This window comes from Myotis yumanensis, unplaced genomic scaffold (assembly GCF_028538775.1).
Source record: "Myotis yumanensis isolate MYYU_CA2020_CCGP unplaced genomic scaffold, mMyoYum1.0.hap1 SCAF_9, whole genome shotgun sequence".
NCBI lineage: Eukaryota > Metazoa > Chordata > Mammalia > Chiroptera > Vespertilionidae > Myotis > Myotis yumanensis.
In genome coordinates, this window is record NW_027223760.1 from 33,936,666 (window position 1) to 33,958,999 (window position 22,334).

Genomic DNA, 22,334 nt, shown 5'->3' on the forward strand with positions numbered 1-22,334 from the left:
AAAATGCACTGACCTGGAGATTTATCCTCAGCAGCTGTGTCTTCAGTTTTTTAAGTTACAAATCAGTTTATCTATTTCTCTCTAGTCAACTAACAGTTGTGAAGATGCCCCTTGATCATGCCCAGAAGGATAGAAAATAAAGTTTCTCCAAACCCAAGATCAACCCTATTGCTATTTCTAGAAATCCTACAAAAGTTCTTTGTTGTCTCATTGTCACCATGATCATGTAGTCCAAAATTCTTAGGATGGCATGAAAGACTCACAATTGTCCTCCACCTTCTTATTCCACACTCACCTCACTCCTCTCATCACCAAACCGCCTGAGCAATTCGCTTCCAGGCCATTTTGCACTCCTCTACCTGGAATGACTGAGTACTCTGACTCCTACTTACTGAAAGATTTGGCTCAGTATCTTCCCTCAAGAGGCCTTCTCCGGAGCTCCTTGCCCCTTATTCTCTTAAGGTTGGGTTGAATGCGCCCTATATTTTGCTATCATTGTGTGTTGTGCACACCTCCTTCCTGACACCACACTTGATGGAAACTACCTCTTCACTTGTCTGACAACCCCATTTGATGGTCAGCTCCTGATAATAAGGCTGTGTGTTACTACAGCATCCCTGGGAGATGGCATAGTACCCTAGTTCAGTGTAGAAACCCAATAAATTATCTTTGAATAAGTGAATGAATAAATGAGTGAGCCCAAAGTGACCCAATTTGGGAGCAGGTATCACGACAAGCCTGCCTGAAATAGCCACGTACCCTGCCATCTACAAGACTACAGAACACAGCCTTCCCTCTCCATTGTAACACATGCACATGTTCAAATGTGTGTGCACATATATGTACATATATATATAAACTCATTGAATACATAGATTGCAATGTTTTTCTATGAACTTTCAAGAAAATAAAGATATCCAAGTCACAGTCTCCAAGCTTACCTGTTCCTAAAGGGAATAATTCATGACTAGAAATAGCTGAAATACAGGCGATGCTTTGAAACAGCAATGCAAGCTGTCTACTGAAATGCAGTCAGAGGCTAGTGCTCAACTTTCTGACTGGGAAAAGTCTGAGAAGCTGGAAAACTCTTCAAAGGAAGAATGGAAGTGGTCATGACTGTCAGAGGCATAAACAAAAGTCGAAACAATGGGGCCGGGTACTTCGGTGTAGTTGAGTACAAGGTTCAGAGACAGGAGTCATAAAACATATGGCTAAAAGGAAAATGGACCAGCATGAGGCCTGGCGCATAGTAGATGCTCATTAAATATCTGTGCAATCAATGAAGGCTAAGGAGCTTGAACTTTGTTCTGGAAACAATGGGGAATCACAGAGGTTTCTGGGGTGCTGTCCTGGTGCCATAAGTAGCCATCACCTGCTCTATAGATCCCACCCCTCGCTCCTCCTACATCGCCTGACTATAAATGTGCAGGTGGGCACGGCGAGTCTCAGAGGGGAGACCTGATGACATAGGAGACCTCCTCAGAGTTGTGTATGTTCCAGGGAGGGGCCTCTCTGCCCCCCACTGGCACCATGACCTTCCCCAAGCCCCTCCCTACTCTAAGTGTACTCTGAGTTTGTCTTTCCCCAGCCCCACTCAATCAGACCAACCTCTGCCACCTGTGCTTCCTGCCTCTGCTCAGTGGTTGAGGGAGGGGGGCTAGAGGGGAGAAAACATTTTTGTACCATGGTGTAGCATTGTGGCAACTGGGGGGGCCACAATGATTCAAGTAGAGGAGGTGCTTTTACAAAAAGCCCTGCCTCAGAAAATGTGTCCACCCAGCACAGGGGATATGCTCCTGATGGGGAGAGTAGCTGGGAGAGGTCTCTGAGGCTGGTCCCAGAAGGTCTTGCAGGCACCCTGACTCAGTGAACACCTCTACATCTCTCTGCTCCAGACTCAACTTCCCAGAATGCCAAGGGCCAAGGCAACCAAGTGGGATCTCATTCAGCTGTCTCTAAAACCTGCCCTATTCTAAGTGCCCATCAGTAGATGAATGGATTAGAAAACTGTGGTACATCTACAGGATGGAATACTATGCTGCTGTTAAAAAGAAGGAACTCCTACCATTTGCAACAGCATGGATGGAACTGGAGAGCATTATGCTAAGTGAAACAAGCCAGTCAATGAAGGAAAAATACCACATGATCTCATTCTTTCATGGATAATTAAGACCATTACAAACTTTTGAACAATAATAAATACAGTGGCAGAGCTGCCTCAAACCGATTGTCGGACTTCAGTGGTAAGGCCAGGGAGGGTTGGGGGACAGGAGGGAGGGGAGTAAGAGATCAACCGAAGGACTTGTATGCATCCATATAACCATAACTAATGGACATAAGACACTGGGGGGTAAAGGAGGGCAGGGGCTTGTCAAGGGTGGGGGGGGGAAAAAAGGACACATATGTAATACCCTTTGTAATGCTTTAAGCAATAAAAATAAATAAATAAAAAAAACCTGCCCTATGACAAAGTAGCACATGCAGCATTCATCAAGAACTCACAGCAGCCCCGTGGGAAAGACCTTGCTCCATCTTTTCCAATGAAGAACTAAGGCCACAGGGGCTATAAGTAGCATGAGGCAGGGTCTAGCCCACTCCAGCCCAACCACCACCAATACTCCTTCAGATTTCACCGCCACTGTATTGTCCTCAAGCCAAGTTGACTTCCTCTGTGAATTGGGGGTGACCTGACAGTGTCCAGATTCCCATGTCCAGCTACATCTGGAGGTGGGGGGTGAGAAGCCAGGAAGGAGGAGGGAGGCGCTTAGGCTGCGCCAAGGGGGATGGGGAAGTGTGTGTGTGGAGGGGGGAGGAATTCTTGGCAGCCCCTTCCCACTGTGCTCCTATGCTGAGCAATACTTCGGGCCAGGGACCCGGCTCACGGTGCTCGGTAAGAAGCTGCTCCAGGTGGGAGGGAGGGTGGACTCTCCCTTGGACGACCCCTGAACACTGGCCCTCAGGGAGTGGGCGCTGGACCCTCCAAGGGGCCCAAGTCCCGGAAGGTGGGGTTTGCGCCTGGGTCCCCAGGGCTGTGCGAACACCGGACAGCTGTACTTTGGGAAAGGTTCCAAGCTGACCGTGCTGGGTAAGGAGGACACTTGGGGGTCCAGAGCGCTTCCTGGGGCAGGATGGAGAGAGGGGGGCAGCTACCCAGCTCCACTGGGGCTGTGCTCGGAGGCAGGGCGACCCTGGGTCGGGGACTCTGGGTGCTGGGTGCTGAGTGAGCTATGGAGTGCCCGCTGCGGCTGGAGCAGAGATCTGGCTGAGTCCGGGGCAGCAGCCCAGGGCAGCGCCGGGTTTTTGTCCCGGACCTCGGTGCTGTGAGCACAGATACTCAGTATTTCGGCCCGGGCACCCGGCTGACCGTGCTAGGTAAGGAGGGACGCCTGGGGGGCCAGGAGGGCAGTGGGGAGGATCCGGGAGGCCACGGGGAGCGGCGCCTGTTTTTGTGCTGTGCCGGGAGGCTGTGAGCCAAAACACGCAGTACTTTGGCCCGGGCACCCGGCTGACCGTGCTAGGTAAGCGGGGACACCCGCCGGGGCGCACGCGGGTTTTTGTGCGGGGCTCGGGGGCCGTGACGGGGAGACCCAGTACTTCGGTCCCGGCACGCGGCTCCTGGTGCTCGGTGAGCGGCGCGGGGCGCGGGGCGCGGGGCGCGGGGCGCGGGGCGCGGGGCGCGGGGCGCGGGGCGCGGGCGGGTTTTGGTGAGGGGCTCCGAGGCTGTGCTCCGCGGCCGCCCCCCTGACTTTCGGGGCCGGCAGCCGGCTGGCCGTGCTGGGTGAGTGGCCGCGGGACTCGGCGGGGCGGGTGGGGATGGAAGGCGGCGGCGCAGGGACCCTGGTCTTCTGGGCACCTGGTCCCCCTGCGCTGGGCCGGAGCCGGCGGGGCTGGGACCCGGGAGCGAGGCGGGCTGCGGCGCGGCGGGGTTTACGTGCGGGGCTGGGTCTCTGTGCTCCTATGAACAGTACTTCGGCGCCGGCACCAGGCTCACCGTCGTAGGTAAGAATCGGACTTCTCTCCGCCCTCCCTCCCCAGCCCCTGGGGGCTCTGGAGAAGGGTGGCGGCCGGAGCTGGGGCGCCGCGAGTTGTCCGTGGGTAGGGTTGGCTCAGTGAAGGGGGGATGGGAATGGGGGGCTCCAGGTCCGAGAACATGGGCAGAGTGGAAAGGGGGCTTAGGGTCTGTTTTTCTGGGGTACTTAGGGGCAGGGTGGGCGGTGGGGAAGAGGATTCTTTGAGCTCTGAGAGCTGCTAGATGGCAGAAAAAGACTGAGACTAGAAAACCTGGGCTGGGGAAAGGCCGGGAGGGGTATCTGCTCCACCTCCACCGGGGAGAGAGCTGGAGGGGCAGGAGAAAGTGGGATGAGCGCGGATGGCCGGCCCCCTGCAGACCTGGCTCCTGGGAGATGGAGGTGGAGGTGCCCGGGACAGAGGAGGGGAAAGGATGACAAACAGTGGAAGAGAGAGGCCAAGATGATAGAGACAGAGAAACATGAGTCAGTGAGGAAAAGAGCCAAAACAAGCCGGGTTTGCTGATTGGATTTAGAAGTGTGGACTTGAGATTAAATTGAAAACCCTTTCTGTCCCTCCTAAGCCTCAGACCCCTGGGGTGGGGTGGGGAGTGGTAGGGGGAGGCAGCACCCAGTCCTGCCACAGCTGGTCCTAGAGGAGGGACAGTAACCTCAGCCAACTGAGGTGCATTTACCCCCAGATGGGTCCCCTCTCCCCCAGCCTGCAATCACTGTCCTCACACTAAGTACATAACAGCCTAGGTCAGTGGTTCTCAACCTTGGCTGCACATTAGAATCACCTGGGAATCTTTTTAAAATCCGGATTTCTGGGCTTCATCCTCTGAAAATTCTGTTTCTTTGTTACTAATGTGGCCCCACCCCACAACAAAGAAACAGAATTTCCAGAGGATGGGGCCCAGAAATCAGGATTCTAAAAAGATTCCCAGGTGATTCTAATGTGCAGCCAAGGTTGAGAACCACTGGTCTAGATGGTGTGGAAGCTCATTTATCACAAACACAATAACTGCAGATATTTTGCTGTGAGGTGAGGAAAATTCCCAGGAAGATCTTGGGCTCTTAGAGCTGCAAAGGGACCCTAGATGTCACCTGGTGATGAGAATGTTGAGGCCAGAGAGGGAAAAACTCTTTACCTGGATTATGTGATAACCACGAGCACTGTTGGTAGTTAAATTCATTGGGCTGGAGCAATGGGGCTCAGCTGAGCTGCCCAGAGGAAACGCTGGCTGCGGGTGATCAGCCAGGGTGGAGAACAGACCTTGACTTTCGAGCCAGTAAACCCAGGTCTCAAACCCTGGCTCTCTAATGATTGGTGACCTTGGGCATGTGTATCTGTGTGACCCTCAATTCCCTCTAATATACGTTATCATCAGCAAGGCCTACCACTTACTATCATTGTGAGGATCCCAAGGGAAGGCTCTTGTAGAGTGTTCAGCAAAGGGTGGATTGCTGTAATTCAGTGCTTCCCTTCCCCACCCCTACTCACTTGATCACTGGGGAGGCCGGGAGAGGGTGAACCCGGGGCCCAGGAGGGGCAGGATTTGGCCTGTGGATAATGGAGTGAGGGCTGTGAGAGGTGGGTCAGGAACAGGGAAGATAAACCTCGCCATTCACAAGCAGAGCATACACACACAGAAGCTCATTAGCATGCACACCTACATACATCTGGGCAAGCTACTCACACCTTACAGGGACTCACAAACATGGAGGAATAAGACCTGCCCCCACTGCAGGCTGTGTAGACAGTGCTTCAGAGTCACCAGATCCTGCTTCTGCTCTGCTCATCACACCATGGGGAGCCTCACACATGGCACAGAGGACATCTTTCATTTTGACACTAAGCACTGACAGTTTGCCAGGTGAGGGGTCAGAGGAGTGCATCTGTGGTTACCCTGGAGGCAGGGGCTTGGAGATGAGAGCTAAGTAACCTGGCTATAGGCAGAAAGGCTGATGGAGCTGGTACTGCATGTTTTAGGATGTGGCCACTTCACACAGGGTGGGCTAGTGAAGACCTAGGGACTTAGTAGTGGTTAGCAGGGAGGAGGTCCAGGGCAGGGAGCTGACATGACAGAACACAGGCTGGCTCAAAGTGAAAATGTGGGGACACTTGTTAAAAAATTATTTAGAATTTCAAAATGGTGGCAGCAGCCATTAAACCAAGTGTGTGGTCCTTCTAAGTGTGGGGTCCTGTGTGATCTGTGGATGTGACCCCATTTTGGCAGAAGTATGACATCTCCGTTAGAAGGGCATTCCTCCATCTTCCAGGTGGAACTGGATTTTCATGAGAATGAGATTTCTTAATTTTTAAGAAATTGCCCAGAAACAAACACAACGAATAGAAAACAGGATAAAATAAATGGGGAACAGCCCAGAAGGAATAAGCCCGCCAATAGAAGGCCTTCGCCTGTGGCCTGGAGGACACTGCAAACAGGCTTAGGACAAATTGTATCATGACAACTGGGAGCAAGAAGTTGCTCCGATGCTCTCAGATGCTCATTTAGGAAGCTTGCTGGTGGGAAAGATGCAACAGGTGGAAACAAAAGGGCAGAGAAGTTTGGAGAATCACTGAGTTGGACATAAGGGGAGACTGTTCTCTGTCTGAGCTGAGGAAAACTCCGGGGTACTTGGAGGTGGCAGAATGGCCTGAAAGACTTCATGAACCATAAAAAAATGCCAGGAAACCCCAAAGCTCATGAGCATGTCATGATACAAAAGGGTGTCCTCACCTCAGTGCACAAACATGTGCCATTTGTACACTGTCATCTAAAGACAATCCCAGTTCCCAAATGATCCCTTTGTCCCCAGATCCCCTTTCCTCAGCCACTTAGATTCAGATATTAATAACCCAACGGAGGACTATGTGTCTGAATTGTTATATCATTTAATCTCCACACACACCCTGAACAGTCTGTGTTGTGATTCTCCCTTCAGAGCAGGAAAAATGATGCCGAGGTCCTAACGTCATTTCCGAGATTTGGATCCTGTTATTTGGATTCCAATCCAGTGCTCTATTTAAATAATTACTAAGTAATATGGTGAGAAGTAGACAGGTAGCTTTTATTGAGGGGAAGAAATCAAATAACATACTCAGAACATTAGGCAGTGCCATTTATCATGCCACCTTAGGGGATGGAGAGACAGTAGACGGTGACACCCAAACAAACAGGACCTACTACATAATTTTGCTTTATGATGACCTTTCTTCTCATCATACACACACATGCACATGCATGCACACACAGCCCCTACCAAACCTAGACAGCTCTCAGACCAGCCCTATTCCTAACCCCTCTCCCCTTCCAGATGACCTGAACAAGGTGAAACCTCCCACGGTCACTGTGTTTGAACCATCCGAAGCAGAGATCGCCCGGACACAGAAGGCCACGCTTGTGTGCCTGGCCACAGGCTTCTACCCCGACCACGTGGAGCTGAGCTGGTGGGTGAATGGGAAGGAGATCCAGAGTGGGGTCAGCACAGACCCTCAGCCCTACAAGGAGCAGAGTAACTTCAGTGACTCCACCTACTGTCTGAGCAGCCGGCTGAGGGTCTCTGCCATCTTCTGGCACAATCCTCGCAACCACTTCCGCTGCCAAGTCCAGTTCTTTGGGCTAGAGGAAGAAGACAGGAAGAATTGGGAGGACACCCGCCCCCTACCCATCACCCAGAATGTCAGTGCTGAGGTCTGGGGCAGAGCAGGTGAGTGGAGCCTTGGAGGGTCAGGCAAGTAGTGAGTCAGACCAGAGAGAAAGGGGCATCCAGGTAGAAGGCCACAAAGACCAGGTTAGACTTTTTTTTTTTTTAAGGAGTGGGATGGGAAGATGAGAGCACACCATGAAGAAGAACAGGCACCTTGGGCTAGTTCCTCCTCAGATCCCCAGCCAGCACAGCCTTGCAGCTGGGCCCCTTACTACTGGCCTGGGTGGCTCAGCATCTGTGTGGTGTGTCCCCATCCCCTTCAAAGCTGCCACGTGTGTCTCATGAATTTCAAGGATGATGTGTCTATATTGGCACACAGGAAGGCAGTGCTAGACTCCTCTGGTCTGGGCCTGAAGTGTGCTGACCACAAGGCTAACAGTGTTTCATCTGCTCATTCATTCCCCTCTCTCTTCTTTCTTTCAGATTGTGGCTTCACCTCAGGTAAGTGACCCTCTGCTTCTTTCTCTCCATCTCCCATGGTCTTTGGAACCAGAGAATGGAGCACCCATGACTCTGGGGGTGGGGGGCAAAGATATCTGCTTAAAAGTGCATACCTGCTCTCCTTTCCTACCAACAGAGTCCTATCAGCAAGGGGTCTTGTCTGCCACCATCCTCTATGAGATCCTTCTGGGGAAGGCCACTGTGTATGCGGTGCTGGTCAGCACCTTGGTGCTGATGGCCATGGTAAGGAGGAGGGTAGGGTAGACAGGCAGGGTGGAGGGAGAGGGTGAAACAATACCCATGGGATAGGAGGGGATCTCAGAGCCTGACCTCAGCCCTTTCACCTCCAGGGAATTATAACTGGACTGCCAGTCTGGGCAGAAAGTATTGGGATCATTATAGAATGCAGCATTGGAGGATGGGGAGAATCAGACTGCCCTTCCCAAAATTGGGGCCAAAGCTGGCCTCCTCTGACTCACTCCTATTGTTCATGGCCCCTGGGACCCTGACAGTGTCCTCTCTTCTGCAGCTCAAGAAAAAGGATTCCTGAGACCAGTTCCAGATGCCCATCCTCAGACATTTTTAATCCAAACCCTAGGTTCACCTTCACATGCTTCCAGTCTGTGTTCCCAATGAGGTATTCTCTCCTCGCCCTCTTATCTCCTACCTATATGAGTATCTGTCCCTTCTCTCTGCTGCCCTGCAGACTGAGCTCCTCAATACTGAATCTGAGATAAACTAAGCCAATAAAAATATTGTGCTGGACTTGGTAGTGTTTCATGAGTGTCTATGGAGTTCTGCCCTTCAAAGACCCACCTTCTGGTTGAGGAAAGCACCACCTCTCAGGCATATGGAGTGACGGATTCTCCTCTCTGACCAGTGCTGCTTCCTCCTGTTCATCCTGGTGGGGGGTGGGCGTTATAATCCATAACCAGGCATTCTGTGCCCCAGTACATAGGGTTAGTCTGAGGGGTAAGGTGCTATGCTCTTGAAAAATGATGAGCACAGGTAAGGACCTCAGTACAAGACAGAAGACAGGACATACCTGTGGGTTAGAAAGCCCGGTCATTTCTCAATTCCAGATTCAAGTTTCATTTATTATGCATTCACTTTTTATCTGTGTCTGTTAACACCTCCATCTTATCTTATTTCTGGACTTCAGCACAAGATTTATTTAGCTCTATTCTGCATGTCTAGGTTAGAATCCTAAGGAAAGCACAGAGTTAAAAATGCTGACATGTGAAACCTAATTTCCTAGAGGCAGGACACATGGGGTCAGGCCCTGGGGGAGGAATAGAGACAGGAAGCAGGGTTCAGTGGGGCTGAGGTGCTATAGCCACATAGCCCTTCCAATGGGCAGCTTCACCTGAAGGGATGGAGACCAGGCCACCCCAAATACAGCACACTGAGTGCACCCACTTGGGTGGACGGTTACCTTACTCAGTAAACTCTACATGAAGGTTTCATTTACTGCACTAGAGGAGGGGGGAGCAATTAGAGAAAAGAAGGCAGAGATGGAGGGAGAGAGTTCATGTGTAAGTTATTTGAGGCCAAATGTCAGTGGTAAGAAGGAAGTCTGAAAGCTAAGAAAGGGTGGTAAAGATGAAGTCCTTAATGATGCCCTGCCTGACTTCAGACTGGGGGCTGAGTACTGGCCCACGTGTTGTCCCAGTTTCCCTCACAACAACCCTAGAAGCAGGTATTAGTCTCCCCACTTCACAGGTAAGGAAACCATAGTCCAGAAATCAACTGACTGGTAAGCTGGGAAACAATGGCATGTTCTGCTAAAGATTCAGGAAACATTTCCAAGTCAACACTAGAATGGTGTGATAGTCACACGGTGACACTGGAGAAGCTGCTCCCAAACTCTGATGCAGGATCCACAGCAAGAGCATGAAGAGACCTTGAATCCTGCATGTATTTGTTTTCCAGTGCTGCTGTAACAAAGAACCACAACCTTGATGATTTAAAACAAAATTTATTCTCTCATAGCCCTGGAGCCATAAATCCACAATCAAGGTGTCAGTAGGGCAGCACTCCCTTCAAAAATTCTAGGGGAGCCCTGCCAGTGGCCAATGTTGCTCAATGGTTGAGCATCGACCTATGAACCAGGAGGTCATGGTTCAATTCCTGGTCAGGGCACATGCCCAGGTTGTAGGCTCAATCCCCAGTGTGGGGCATGCAGGAGGCAGCCAATCAATGGTTCTCTCTCATCATTGATGTTTCAACTCTCTCTCCATCTCCCTTTCTCACTGACATCAAATATATGAAGTTCTAGGGGAGAATTGTTTCTTGCTTCTTCCCATTCCTAGGATTGTGGCAGCCGCATTTGAACCTTCTGTCTACCTTCATCACTTTCTTCCCCATGTCTCTGTGTCTAAGTGTCCCTCTCCTTTTTCTTACTAAGGGAGAAGTTATTGGATTTAGGACACACCCTAACTTCAGAAGAATTTCATCCTGAGATCCTTAACATTTATATCTGCAAAAACCTTATTTCCAAATTAGGTTACGTTGGGTTGGCACAAAGTAAGGGTGGACACTATTCACCCCACTGCACTGAGTGTCTAGGTGAGAGGGTTTTCTGAATCATCTCACATAGGTCAGAAAAGGATGTGGCCCAGGGCAGGGCTGGCCTAGAAAAATCACCACATGACTATAAGTTCCCATCAGTCACAATAATCTCTAGGTTGCTCTAATTTCAGTACAGTTTTGTTCTTATTGTTGTTGCTTATTTGTTTTTCTAATGGCTAAAAAAGTCCCAATACAAAGGAGACAGAGTTTAGGTCCTAGACCAGCACCCACAAAAGCAGCACCTTCCATTCTTTAGGCATGTGTGGTGGTTCCTCTCAAGGGTGGGATGGGGAGATGAGCTGCTGAAGGGACAGTCAATGCCTCAGAGAGAATAGGGCATTTCGTGGGCCAGAGGGAATGGACTGGGACATGGGTGTTGAGAGATGGGGTATTGAGGGATGAGGGCATTGGGGATGGGGTATTGTGGGACTGTATGTTGGGGGATAGAGGTGTTGGGGGATGAGGTGTAGAGGGAATGGGGTATTGGGGACAGATTGTTGGGGGACAGGGGCTTGTTCCAGCAGAGCTGTGAGGAGGGAGCTGAGCAAAAGTAGGGCAAACATCAAGGTGGAGGTGGGTTACCCTCACAGAAGAGAAATGGGGTCTGTGGGCTTGGTGATTGTCATCTTGGGGGTGCTAAAAACAGAAGCATCAGCAGGTGGGAGGATGTGGGAGAAGTTGCTGGTTAGCATCTGTGGCTTGTCAAGGTGAGGAAGAAAGGAATGGCCTCTGAAGGATGAATGACTCAATGCCAGAGACATAATAGAGGTGGAGAAAGTTACAAACTTCATCTGGTTCCCACCCAACATGCCACTTGACTCAAGGAAGGCTCCTTTCTTCAAATCTTCACAGCCATGGAGAATTAGTACTTGAAACCTCTCTTGAAGCTCATGTGTACAGCAAGGATGTCTCTCAGACAGCACAGCCCCCAACATTCCACACCCAGACACTGGGAAGTTATTTTATTCTGCATCTGCCTCTTTCTCTAGAATCTAAGTGGGTCCTTCTGGACCAATGCTGGGCATGCCATCCATTCTTCCTCAGGTGAAACTGAGCACAGATAGGTTAAATACAGGGCAGTCATCTCATTTATTGCACAAATGGGGATATTATTGAGAGGAAAATGGGATGCTGGGATAAGAGGGGTAAATCAGGACTGTCCTCATAAGTGCCCAGGACACATGGACACTCCAGTAAAAGAGACCCCCAGGAGGTTTCTGGGCCCAGAGGTATTCCTGGAAGAAAGACATTAAAGCAATTCCTCATCTACTTGGGCCTATCAAGCTATTCCAACCTCAGGCTAATCTAAGCTTCATCCCATTAAGAAAATCTGTGGGCAGAATGTAGTCTAGGCACAAACTTCACAAGTGACATCCAGTTCAGGAGTAGAGCTTGATTATTGATTGAAGAGACTTGAAGTCAAGCATCTCTAGAAGTATGCCCAGGGTCCCCCAAGTTATCACCATTCCATGGGGCACAACTGGACTCACCCTGGTAGCACCCCAGGAGAGGAACCTCAACCCTGCAGACTTTAGAAATTTATTCAGAAATTAGGAGACAGGAGGAATTCAGACAGGAGGTCATGTAATAATGGAAAGATCCTGGTGTGTGTGTGTGGCGGGGAGAGGGGGGGCAGGGAGGCGGGGCTGAGATTCCTATGGGGAGAGGCTAGTCAAGTCACTGTCACTTGTCCAAAAGAAGAATTTTCCTGTCAGCATCAGTATCCACCAGAGACCTGCAACTAACTCTTCCTACTGCACAGCTCATGGCCAGGATGCATAAGCTTGGGCAGTGGTAATGGGGTTAGAAGAGGTTGGGCCCATCCAGAGACAGAGACTTTTTCTCTCTTAAGTAAGTGATTAAGGAAGAGTGGGTAAGAGAAAGGAAAAAAAAGGATTTTGATGATTATATAAAGAAGAAGTGGTACATATATGCAATGGAATATGACTCAACCATAAAAAAGAATGAAATCTTACCATTTGTGACAACATGGCAACATGGATGGATGTAGAGGGTATTCTGCTAAGAAAAATTTGTCCGACAGAGAAAGACAAATGCTATAGAATTTCACTTATATGTGGAATCAAAACAAAACAAAACAAAACAAAACAACCCACACGAAACAAATTAACAAACAAAATAGAAACAAACTCACAGATACAGAGAGCAAATTGATGATCTCCAGATGGGAGGAGCATTGGAGGTGTGGGTAAAAAAAATGTTGAAAGGGATTAAGAAGTACAAATCACCAGTTATAAAAATAGTCATGGGGATGTAAAGTACAGCATAGGGAATATAGTCAATAATACTGTAATATCTGTGTATGGTGTCAGATGGGTATGAGACTTCTCGCAGTGATCACTTCATAAGTTATATAAATGTATAATCACTGTAAGCTAATATAATATTTGTATGTCAATTATAATTGAAAAATTTAGAAAAAAGAAGAAGGATTCTGGAACAATAGAGGTTGGGATAAGAGTAAGGGATCCTGATAGATACTAATCTCTCCATTTCCTGCCCTGAGCCATTTCCCCATCTTCCTCCTCCCATGTGCCCCAGAGAATGGCAGCCCAGTGACCTCAGCCCAAGCAGTCTATGTAACACACAGCTTCGAATGTCCCATATAGGAGAAACTTCATGAGGTCTTTTTTCTTAGGGATGGATGTGGGAATGGAGAATTGGTACTTGAGACCTCCCTTAAAACTATATGTGTACAACAAAAACATGATCATACCTAGAGGTATTACATTTACAGCTGTTAAGAGATGTTGATGGAGATCTCTGGAATGGCTAAGAACCCCATGTCAGTTTTAGCATTGCCACTGACCCATGGATGAATCAGTCATCGGCAGCCCCACTGACCTCTGCTTAAACGTTCATCACCAAGTTCCCTTTTACCATGTTCATGTGGAAATCACCCTATGCCATATAGACTGACAGTATAGAAGGCCACCAAGCCTGGGCAATTTTAATTACAATTAATTCTCATTATTTGTGGCAAACTCCCATCCTTCAAAAAGGTAATTTCTGGGCCCTGACACCCCACAATGTGAGACATCATCCATCCCATCTGGGCCGGGAGCACAAAGCACTTCCTGCCTTAATGTAGGGTCAGACATCCTCCCCTCCCATCTGGAGGACTTTCTTCTCTTGCACTGTGTTTATGGACCTGAAGTCCCTAGGTTCTTAACATGCCCTTCCCCTCCGCCTCTCCTTAAGTTGTAATGTGACAGTATTTGTTCATGCCCTAAATCACTTCTCCTCCATTTCCATCCACAGTCTTTACCTCTGCTGCACTTGTACTTCTTGGGGAATATGGGGTCCCAGAGATGAGTGGATGGGTCTGTACATCAGCAATAAGGGCCTGAAAATGAGCCTCCAACTGTGACTATTCCCACAGAAGTTTCATCAGTCTGCTCTAACTTATCTCTCCTCTGTGAGTATGAGAAGTGGTCTTGATAGGAAGACTGCATTCCAGGGCTTCCTGTTGACCCCCTACAGCATCCTGGCCAGACTCGCCAACATAAAGAAATGGCTTTTAGCCTAGTCAGCGTGGCTCAGTGGTTGAACATAGACCTATGAACCAGGAGGTCATGGTTCAATTCCCAGTCAGGGTACATGCCTGGGTTGCAGGCTCAATCCCCAGTGTGGGGAGTGCAGGAGGCAACCGATAAGTGATTTTCTCTCATCATTGATGTTTCTATCTCTCTCTCCCTCTCCCTCTCCCTCCCCTTTCTCTCTGATTATATATATATTGTTGTTGTTGTGTTGTTGTTGTTTTGCACTTATAGCTTTAAGGGAGGTCTCATGACCCCTTCTGATCAGGACGAGGCCAGTCCAGCAATTACACCTTGGTCCTCTGCACCCTCACTACCATGGTGGGACTTGATCTTAACTGGATCTTGGGTGGTAAAAAAACACACATAAATTTCTGTCTTGAATCCCTCCCCAGTTATGCTCAACTTGCCCTTGGACAGAAAACTCTTGGCTTGTCTGGGTAAGCCATTTCATCACTATGAGGAATTTTGCCCTAATTGGGTGTCCACAACACTCTTTGTAGTGGCCCTCATTGGTCACAATGTTACTCCTATGAGAGCCCTTCCTAAGACACCTCCAGCCAAGAGTCCACAAATCTATGAGAGACAGAATCAGCAGAAGCTTCAAAAGCTTGAGTTTGCAGAATGGAAAAAAGCAGGCAGTAGATAGGTAAGAACACTATATAAAGAACATGAACTTTATTAAAGATTCATTTCTAAGAATGAGAACAATTCACTCATGAGTAAAATTAGAGTAGGCCATTAGATTTCCAAATAATACCCTGAACTATGCCAGATATCTTTTAAGATAAACTTATGAGAGTGTTGTGCATAATAATATAAAGCAAATTTGTAAATCTTAAAGAAACCTAACAAAATGCATGTTGGCATTACTATCAATTAAAATAAAATCATATATTTCCCTGTAATCCTATAAAGGAAGAGAAAGAGATGTAATCAGGCTTACATAAGTGGCATTGTGGTCTGATTGGATTCTACACTGGTCTTTTAATTGTAATTATGTCTTTATGTTTGAAACTATGTAAAAGAAATCAAATTGGCCCTACTATATTATTTTCCAAGTAAGTTAGAAAAATTTGAATTTCAACAATATTTACAACAAATAAATGGAATTGTAGCATTCAAAAATTAAATATATATATATATATATATATTTAAAGCCAAAGAGACCTAGGCTTAAACCTTCGATCCACCACTTATTAGCTACGTGGCCTGCGGCAAGTGACCTGGGCAAGAAACTCAGTCTTCCTTCCTACAAAATGGGCTCAATCACAACCTCAACATCACATAAGGTGATTTGATCTTATTTAATCCACACAACACATAAAGCTGTTATCAAAGCATCAATAAACACCTGCTGCTATTATAACAGTTAGTATTAGCCTAAAGATTATTTTCAAGCCAAACTTGTCCAGTTCTCTCACTTTTTTCCCATATGGCATGGTTTTGAGGACTCCCAGCTCCCACAGCCCAGCCACTCCGTTCTGAAAACATTTACTAAAAGTATGATGTCCAGACAGGACAACCAGACCTACAGAGGGCAAGAAAGAGCTTAACCTCCTTATCCTCAATATCTTCTACATGGCCATGGATGAGTAAACAAAAACCATGTTTAAAGGAGAATGGCCTTGAATCAAAGGCCAAGAAGTAAGGAGCTGCATGTTGGACTTCTTCAGGTGACAACCAGGGAAGGGATGGGGTGTCTGAGCCCAGCACAGGGTGCTGGGCTGCTTATCTCTGAGTAACATCAGCATTGGGTCCATAGTAGGGCAGCTTTTCCACGTCTGTACTCACATCACCCCATTGACTCACAGAGCTCACTTTTCACTCCAACCCTGATCATCTTTACATGCACTGCAATGTGTTCAGTACATGAGCAACATGGTCCCCTTCCGGTGTTTAGAAGGTTGGTTTTCTCTCTTTTGGAGGGTGGCTGGGGTGGGGAGGGCTTGTTTAATTTTATCATATTTCTTCAGCTCATCTCTCCAACCTATCTCACTTCTGCAGGATTCTGATTCTGTGGTTCATCATATTTACCCCTCCAGCCTCATGCCTCCTCATATATGATTGCCATGACTTATTTATTCTTATACAAGTAGTCCCTAAAATTCTTAGGAAGATCTCAGCTCAACATAAAGCCCACGTTCCCTAAGTGTTGTCTGAGACCCAGGAGCTGCTGAAACTCAGAGAACAGTTTCTGGTCCTCAGCTGCATGGCCCTGGACAGTTCACTTTTCTTCTCTGAGCTTCTAGAGCCCCTCTGTAAAGTGAGGAGGTGGGCAAAGTGATCTCTAAGGAATCGTCTAGCTCTGCTCTTCAGATTCAGTGATGCAACATCTGCAGGTCTTAAAGCCGCATAAGGGAGACCACTCAACTGGGACTCTAAGCTCTTCCCCAAGACAAATCATTCACAGCCTCAAAGAGTGGCAATGGTGTAAGAGGACAGTGCGGACCCCAGATCCCACAGCTAGAAGAGATCCAGGGACATGGATGAGTAGACAAAAACCATGTTTAAAGCAGAATGGCTTTGAATCAAAGGCCAAGAAGTAAGGAGCTGCATGTTGGACTTCTTCAGGGGACAACCAGGGAAGGGATGGGGTTTCTGAGCCCAGCGCAGGGGGCTGGGCTGCTTATCTCTGAGTAACATCAGCATAGAGAATAACAGCCACCCACCTGCCCTTAGTGCCATCTCAGGGACTCACAACAGGATGTGGTTTGGTATTTACCAGATCCTGCCTCTGGGGTGCCTGTGAAAGTTCCTCCCCCCACCCCCCTCCTGAGCACCCTAAGAGCCACATAACCACATCCTGCCCGACCTCTTCGGTGCTGCTCTCTTTACTGGGGCCCTGGCGAGCACCCCTGCAGTGGAAAGAGAGGAGAAGGTCTCTCGAGAGGGATCTGGGCAGACCACCCCACCCCCAACTTAACTTCTACACCTGCTGGAGGTCACACTGAGATCTGAAGTTGCAGCGACACCTTGGAGATAGTGAGGAATGCAAAACAGCTGCAGTAACTGCTCTGACCCAATTGAGGTCCCTTCCAGCCCCACATCACTCAGGCACCTCCCTTCTCTCATCTGCCCCCCACTCACCCTCCCACTTCCTTCCACTCATCTAGTGAGAGCTGTTAATGAGTCACCCAGAGGGACCGCTAGGTAATGAACAGACTGACAAGTGGACAGTCCCTGGATGTCTGAGCTATGTCTGTGTGCTGTACTGACTGGGTTTCTTTTAGCGTCATCCCCATGCCCCCCCTCCGTGCTAAGGCCTGGTGGATATTCGGTGCCATCAGGGTGAGAGGAGGAGAAGACATAATGCAGGAGAGAATGGAAAACCAGAGTCTAAACATCCCAAAAGAGGGAGAGGGAATAACATGATACATATAACCCACCAGGCCTGCTTTGTGCAGCTCACAATCTGTCTCACACTCAACCCAAAGCTTAGAATCCCAGTCAAAACTATGAAGTAACCAATTGCTGTTTCACCGGCTTCCCAGCCCAGGGCATTTCCATCTTCCCCAAGCTGTCCAGAGGCCCAGGGTCTCTCTCTCTCTACGCCCCTTGTGTAGCTGAAATACAGGCAAGATGGCCTGAAGGAGTTTGTTCCTCTGGCTGCCAGCATGTAGCCCTGGATCCCATGTGTGGGACTAGTTGTCTGGGCTCACCTACAAAGTCAGAGCCAAGAACCAGTCCAGTAAGATCTCCTAACCTAAAGAGACAGCCTCAGCTGCCCACAGGGGCAAGTGAGATTGGCGAGTTCCTGGCCAGATGGAGCATATCTGAGTGGCATGAGTCATCCTGAGCTGCTTTCCTTTGTTTCCTGAAAGGATGAGCACTATAGGTATTTTCTGGGTCGTTGGCACCATGGAAACCATAAGGGAACAGGACTCATGAACAGAGCAGGCAACATTGAGAATATTCGCTTGTTCTGATGAATGTAGATGGCTTTAGGCCTTTCCTTGCCTAGTCTCTCCTTACCTAGTCTTGTCCTGTGTCTCCGTCACCCTATTCCATGACCAGGACTATTTCTGGCTGGCTTTTTTTGAAACTTACGATATTCAGGAGACCTCCACCTTTCCACTCAAACCGACTCTCCTGCTGAGAAGATTATTTTCTTTTAAAGCTAGCCTCACAAAAAACTAAATCTTGCTAAAATTCTCTCTCCTTCATGAAGTTTTCCAGAACTTTGCTGCATTTCTTACAGGAATGAAAAATCTATTTTAACTCTCCTGTCAACCCCAATTGAATAGTAGAGATTACCTGGACCACCTCTCTGTTCAGAAGGACTCTGAGGCTGCATGAAACTCCTCCCTCCCCCGCAAAAAGACCAATGGCCAATCTGAATGGGCACAACATAGGGTACAAGTTTCACGGGTTTGCCACCCAAGTGTATTTAGCATTTTAAAAGATTTACTACATAGTTTAAATTTTAATTTTTTAAAATATAAGTCTTTCTTTTGGGTGAGTTGTAATTAACTAGCTTGTAAACTCAAAGAGCGGAAAGTAATATCTAGCTGTTGACAATTAGACCCTGTAATAGGGCTTTATAAGGTGAGCACCATCTTATTTAATACACTGAATAATCCAATAGGGGAAGTTAGACAGATGAAGGAAATGAGGCCTAGAGAGATTAGATAATTAGATAATTAGATAATTAGCCCAATGTTAAAACTTCTGGTAAATTTAGACTCAAAAACCCAGTGCCTTAAAAATACAGAGATGAAAAGACCAGCATAAGGAACTATCCTTCCACTACCCCTGATGTTAATAATAAGGGAGGCTTAGGAAGGAAAGGGACATGTATGAGAACTTTCTCTATTACCCACTCAATTTTTATGTTAATCTAAAACTGTTTGAAATACCGGAGTCTATTAACTAAAAGTAATCAGACAGCACTGTTTCCAGGAGGGATCTGTTTCTGCTAATGTTCAAAAATCAGCTAATGCCTAAACATTAGCTTGAGGCATTGCTTCCTATTCAATGAGTTGTAAATTACTTCTATGATCACAACACTACAGAGAGAAACAAAAAGGTAAGCCAAATGCCTTGATGAAACCATGCTGTGGCCATGCCCAGCGCCAACTTGAATTACTTCATTTTTCTTTTTAATCCTTGTGATGGCTCAGAGTGCCCACCACACAATAGTTGCTTAATACATAGTTGATCCTGACCATGCAATAGGAACCCTTGGGCACTGTTAAATACTGTCTTGATCACTTTATGTCTCTGTCTCAGATTTTCCTCTACAGAGTGAATGTTATTGAAAATAAATATGTCTGAATTGTCCTAATGAAGTGATGCCAGAAACAAGAATATTTTAAAGCTTTTTGTGCCCCCTCGTGGAACAGAAGTGACATTATGAAAGAAAAGCCTTTTGAGAAGAATGAGGACAATGACTGAGGGATGAGGAAGGAAGCTCCGTTGCCAAGGTAACTGCGGCATCTCTTTCCAGTCATCTCCATAAGCCTTTTCTCTCCTTCATTCCTATCCAAGTAATTTCTCTTTTTTAGGACTTTGTCATCACATAGGCCTGCCTCTCCTTTAGCCTCTCTTTGATTACCATCTGTTTCTCTGCTCCCTCCTTTGCTAAAGGGGAAGGGATGAGAAACAATAGAATGGGAATTTTTAAAAAGCCTGAAATGCAAAACAATAATCAAAATCTCTAAGTGTATGTTCCTGATACTGACAGAAGCACATTGGTAGCCACAGGAGAACAGTCCATGAACACCTTGTCCTTCCCTGGCTCAGGTCTCATTAAGCCTCCACAAGATACTGTCCGGGTGATGAAAATTAACCAAGTGAGTCACCTGAGTTGGCATCTTCCTATTTGTTCACCAGTCCACCAACAGACCACATCCGGTTACAGGTGTATGCTTCCTTTCTCACCTGCATGCGTACCAGCCCACTCCCCAGTGCAGACCAACAGCAGTCAGGGAAAATAGCACGCTCTGAGGACTGCAGTATGGCAGCCACAGGCTAGACATCCCCACATTAGGAACTTGACTGTGTGGATGAAATTCACAGGTTCTGCACATGCAAATCATTTTGTTCTCCCTGAGAACTTAGTAATGTTCTTTTGCCTTGATTCAGTTGCTCTCACATTGGCTGACCATCAGAAACCCAGTGACAAATACCCTCCACCCAGTCCCCGAGTGAGGGCTCCTGGAGAGTGTGGTGAGGACTCCGGGAAGGGTGGGGTTTTTGCACAGAGGTCTGCCCCACCCGGCTCAGTGTGATACTCCAAGCACAGAGATACAAGCCAGAGTCGCTGAGGAGGAGCTTCTTAGAACGTAGGATGAAGTAGCCATCCTGGGGTCTGGAGGCTTCCAAGTTCTGGGGCTCCTGAGAGTCTACCTTGCCAGTAGAGATGGAGTAGAAGAGCATCTGGGGGCCCCCTCCTTCAGCCTGCCGGTACCAGTATAGGTTGGGGTTTGATGTCCCCTTCACTGTGCACTCCAGGGAGAGTGGGCTCCCCTTAAGCTTCACCTTGGTAGATAGCCACTGGTGGATGGTCTGCGCTCTGACACCTGTGGGAGTGGAAAAGGCCATTTGGAGTGAAGAATCTAGCCCAGCTTGCCTTCCATCCAGTCAGAGGGGTGGCTCAAGCCCTTCCATGGCTCAGGAATATGGGATCAACCCCAGGAAGTAGGTTGGGAGGGCCAAGGGGACAGTGGGTCAGTGGGCAAGGGGTCACCAGAGAGCAAATGCCTTCCCAGGAGACAGAGGTAACCAAGACCCAGCACACCAGTCATAAGTCCCATATTCATTCCAGACAATTAAAGGAATGTAAAGAGAATCAAACCAATAGCTGAGGCTCTGGATTCATGGGGTTGAGTGAGAGTGAGGACTTGAAGGGAGGCTTACCAGAGAGGAGAGTACCCGTTAAGAAAGTGCCCAGGAGAAGGGCAAGGAAAGAGCAGGGCATGTTTCAAGCCTGCCTTCAGTTGAACAAGCCTAGTAGACAGGGCCAGGCAGGTGGCCAGGCCCCTCCCTCTTGGAGATCTGTGGCCACAGAGCAGAGGGATCATTTCCCTTCAAGCTGGGGAGGAAATGAGGCCAGCCTCCTTTTAAGTGTGTGATGAATCACCCCCACCATCCCTGGGAACCAGCTTTACCCTGCACTGGTATCTGTATTAAAATCTTGTTGAAGTCCTGGTATGTAAATAGATTTAATGACTCATGAGCTACCTGTAAACAAGAGATGACTCTCTGGCTCCCCCAGGGGACCACCAAGACTAACCACCAGAGAAACTGATTCTAGCAGGATAGTGAAAAGTGATTTTAGTCTATCTGAAGTTGGAAACCAGATATAGGGCATGTCCACTGGGTAGCTGGAAAAAAGGCAAACCAAGGCTCAAGGGATTTAGGTCTTCAGCGTTTTCAAAGCAAAAAAGCTCAGCTCTGAGGGAAGGATGAGAGCTGCTGTAACATCCAACCAAAGGATCTGCATGCTCTTCATCCTAGCAGACAGGATCTGAGACCTGGATGGCTAGATCAACTCCCAAACTGATCAAAGCTGGACTCTGTGTTCCTTGTGCCTCTGATTTGTCCTCTTAATGCAGCGCGAGGTAGACACATCCTGGGGCCTTGGAGCCAAATAGATCTGGGTTCTAACCATAACTCTGCTTTGTGCTGGTTAGGAAACCTCAACAAACACTGATCTCCAATTTTCTCATCTGTGAAATTAATATAAGGATTATAATACCTATAGATGGTTGAAAGATGAACTTTGCTTGGTGCATTCTATGCACTCATAAGTGTTGGCTGTTTTTTAGACTTCAGGGAAAGCCTGTGCTTACAGCAAAGAGTAGAAGGTTTATAATGGGATAGGGTGGAGGGTGGGACTGAGGGGATGACAGAGACATCAGAATCATTGCCAGGCCATCAGTTTATAATAGCTGAGGATGAGAATCTGCTAGGCAGCTGGTATAACCTCATTTTGTTGAAATGAGACATAGGAACCCAAGATGCCTGGAGGACAGCCAACGTGTCTCTGGGAACTTCCCCTTCTCTCTGCCTTTACCATGCTCTGTCCTCTGAGGAT

At 48.0% G+C, this 22,334-nt stretch overlaps 1 gene segment (V, D, J or C); it reads left to right on the forward strand.

Moving 5' to 3' along the window:
• Window positions 1-1,112: 1,112 nt before the first annotated feature.
• On the forward strand, window positions 1,113-8,927 carry LOC139015983 (T cell receptor beta constant 1-like). The segment is given in 6 exon segments: window positions 1,113-1,181; window positions 3,879-3,999; window positions 7,329-7,721; window positions 8,145-8,162; window positions 8,299-8,405; window positions 8,692-8,927. Coding segments are annotated over 6 exon segments (729 nt in total).
• The last annotated feature ends 13,407 nt before the right edge of the window (window positions 8,928-22,334 follow it).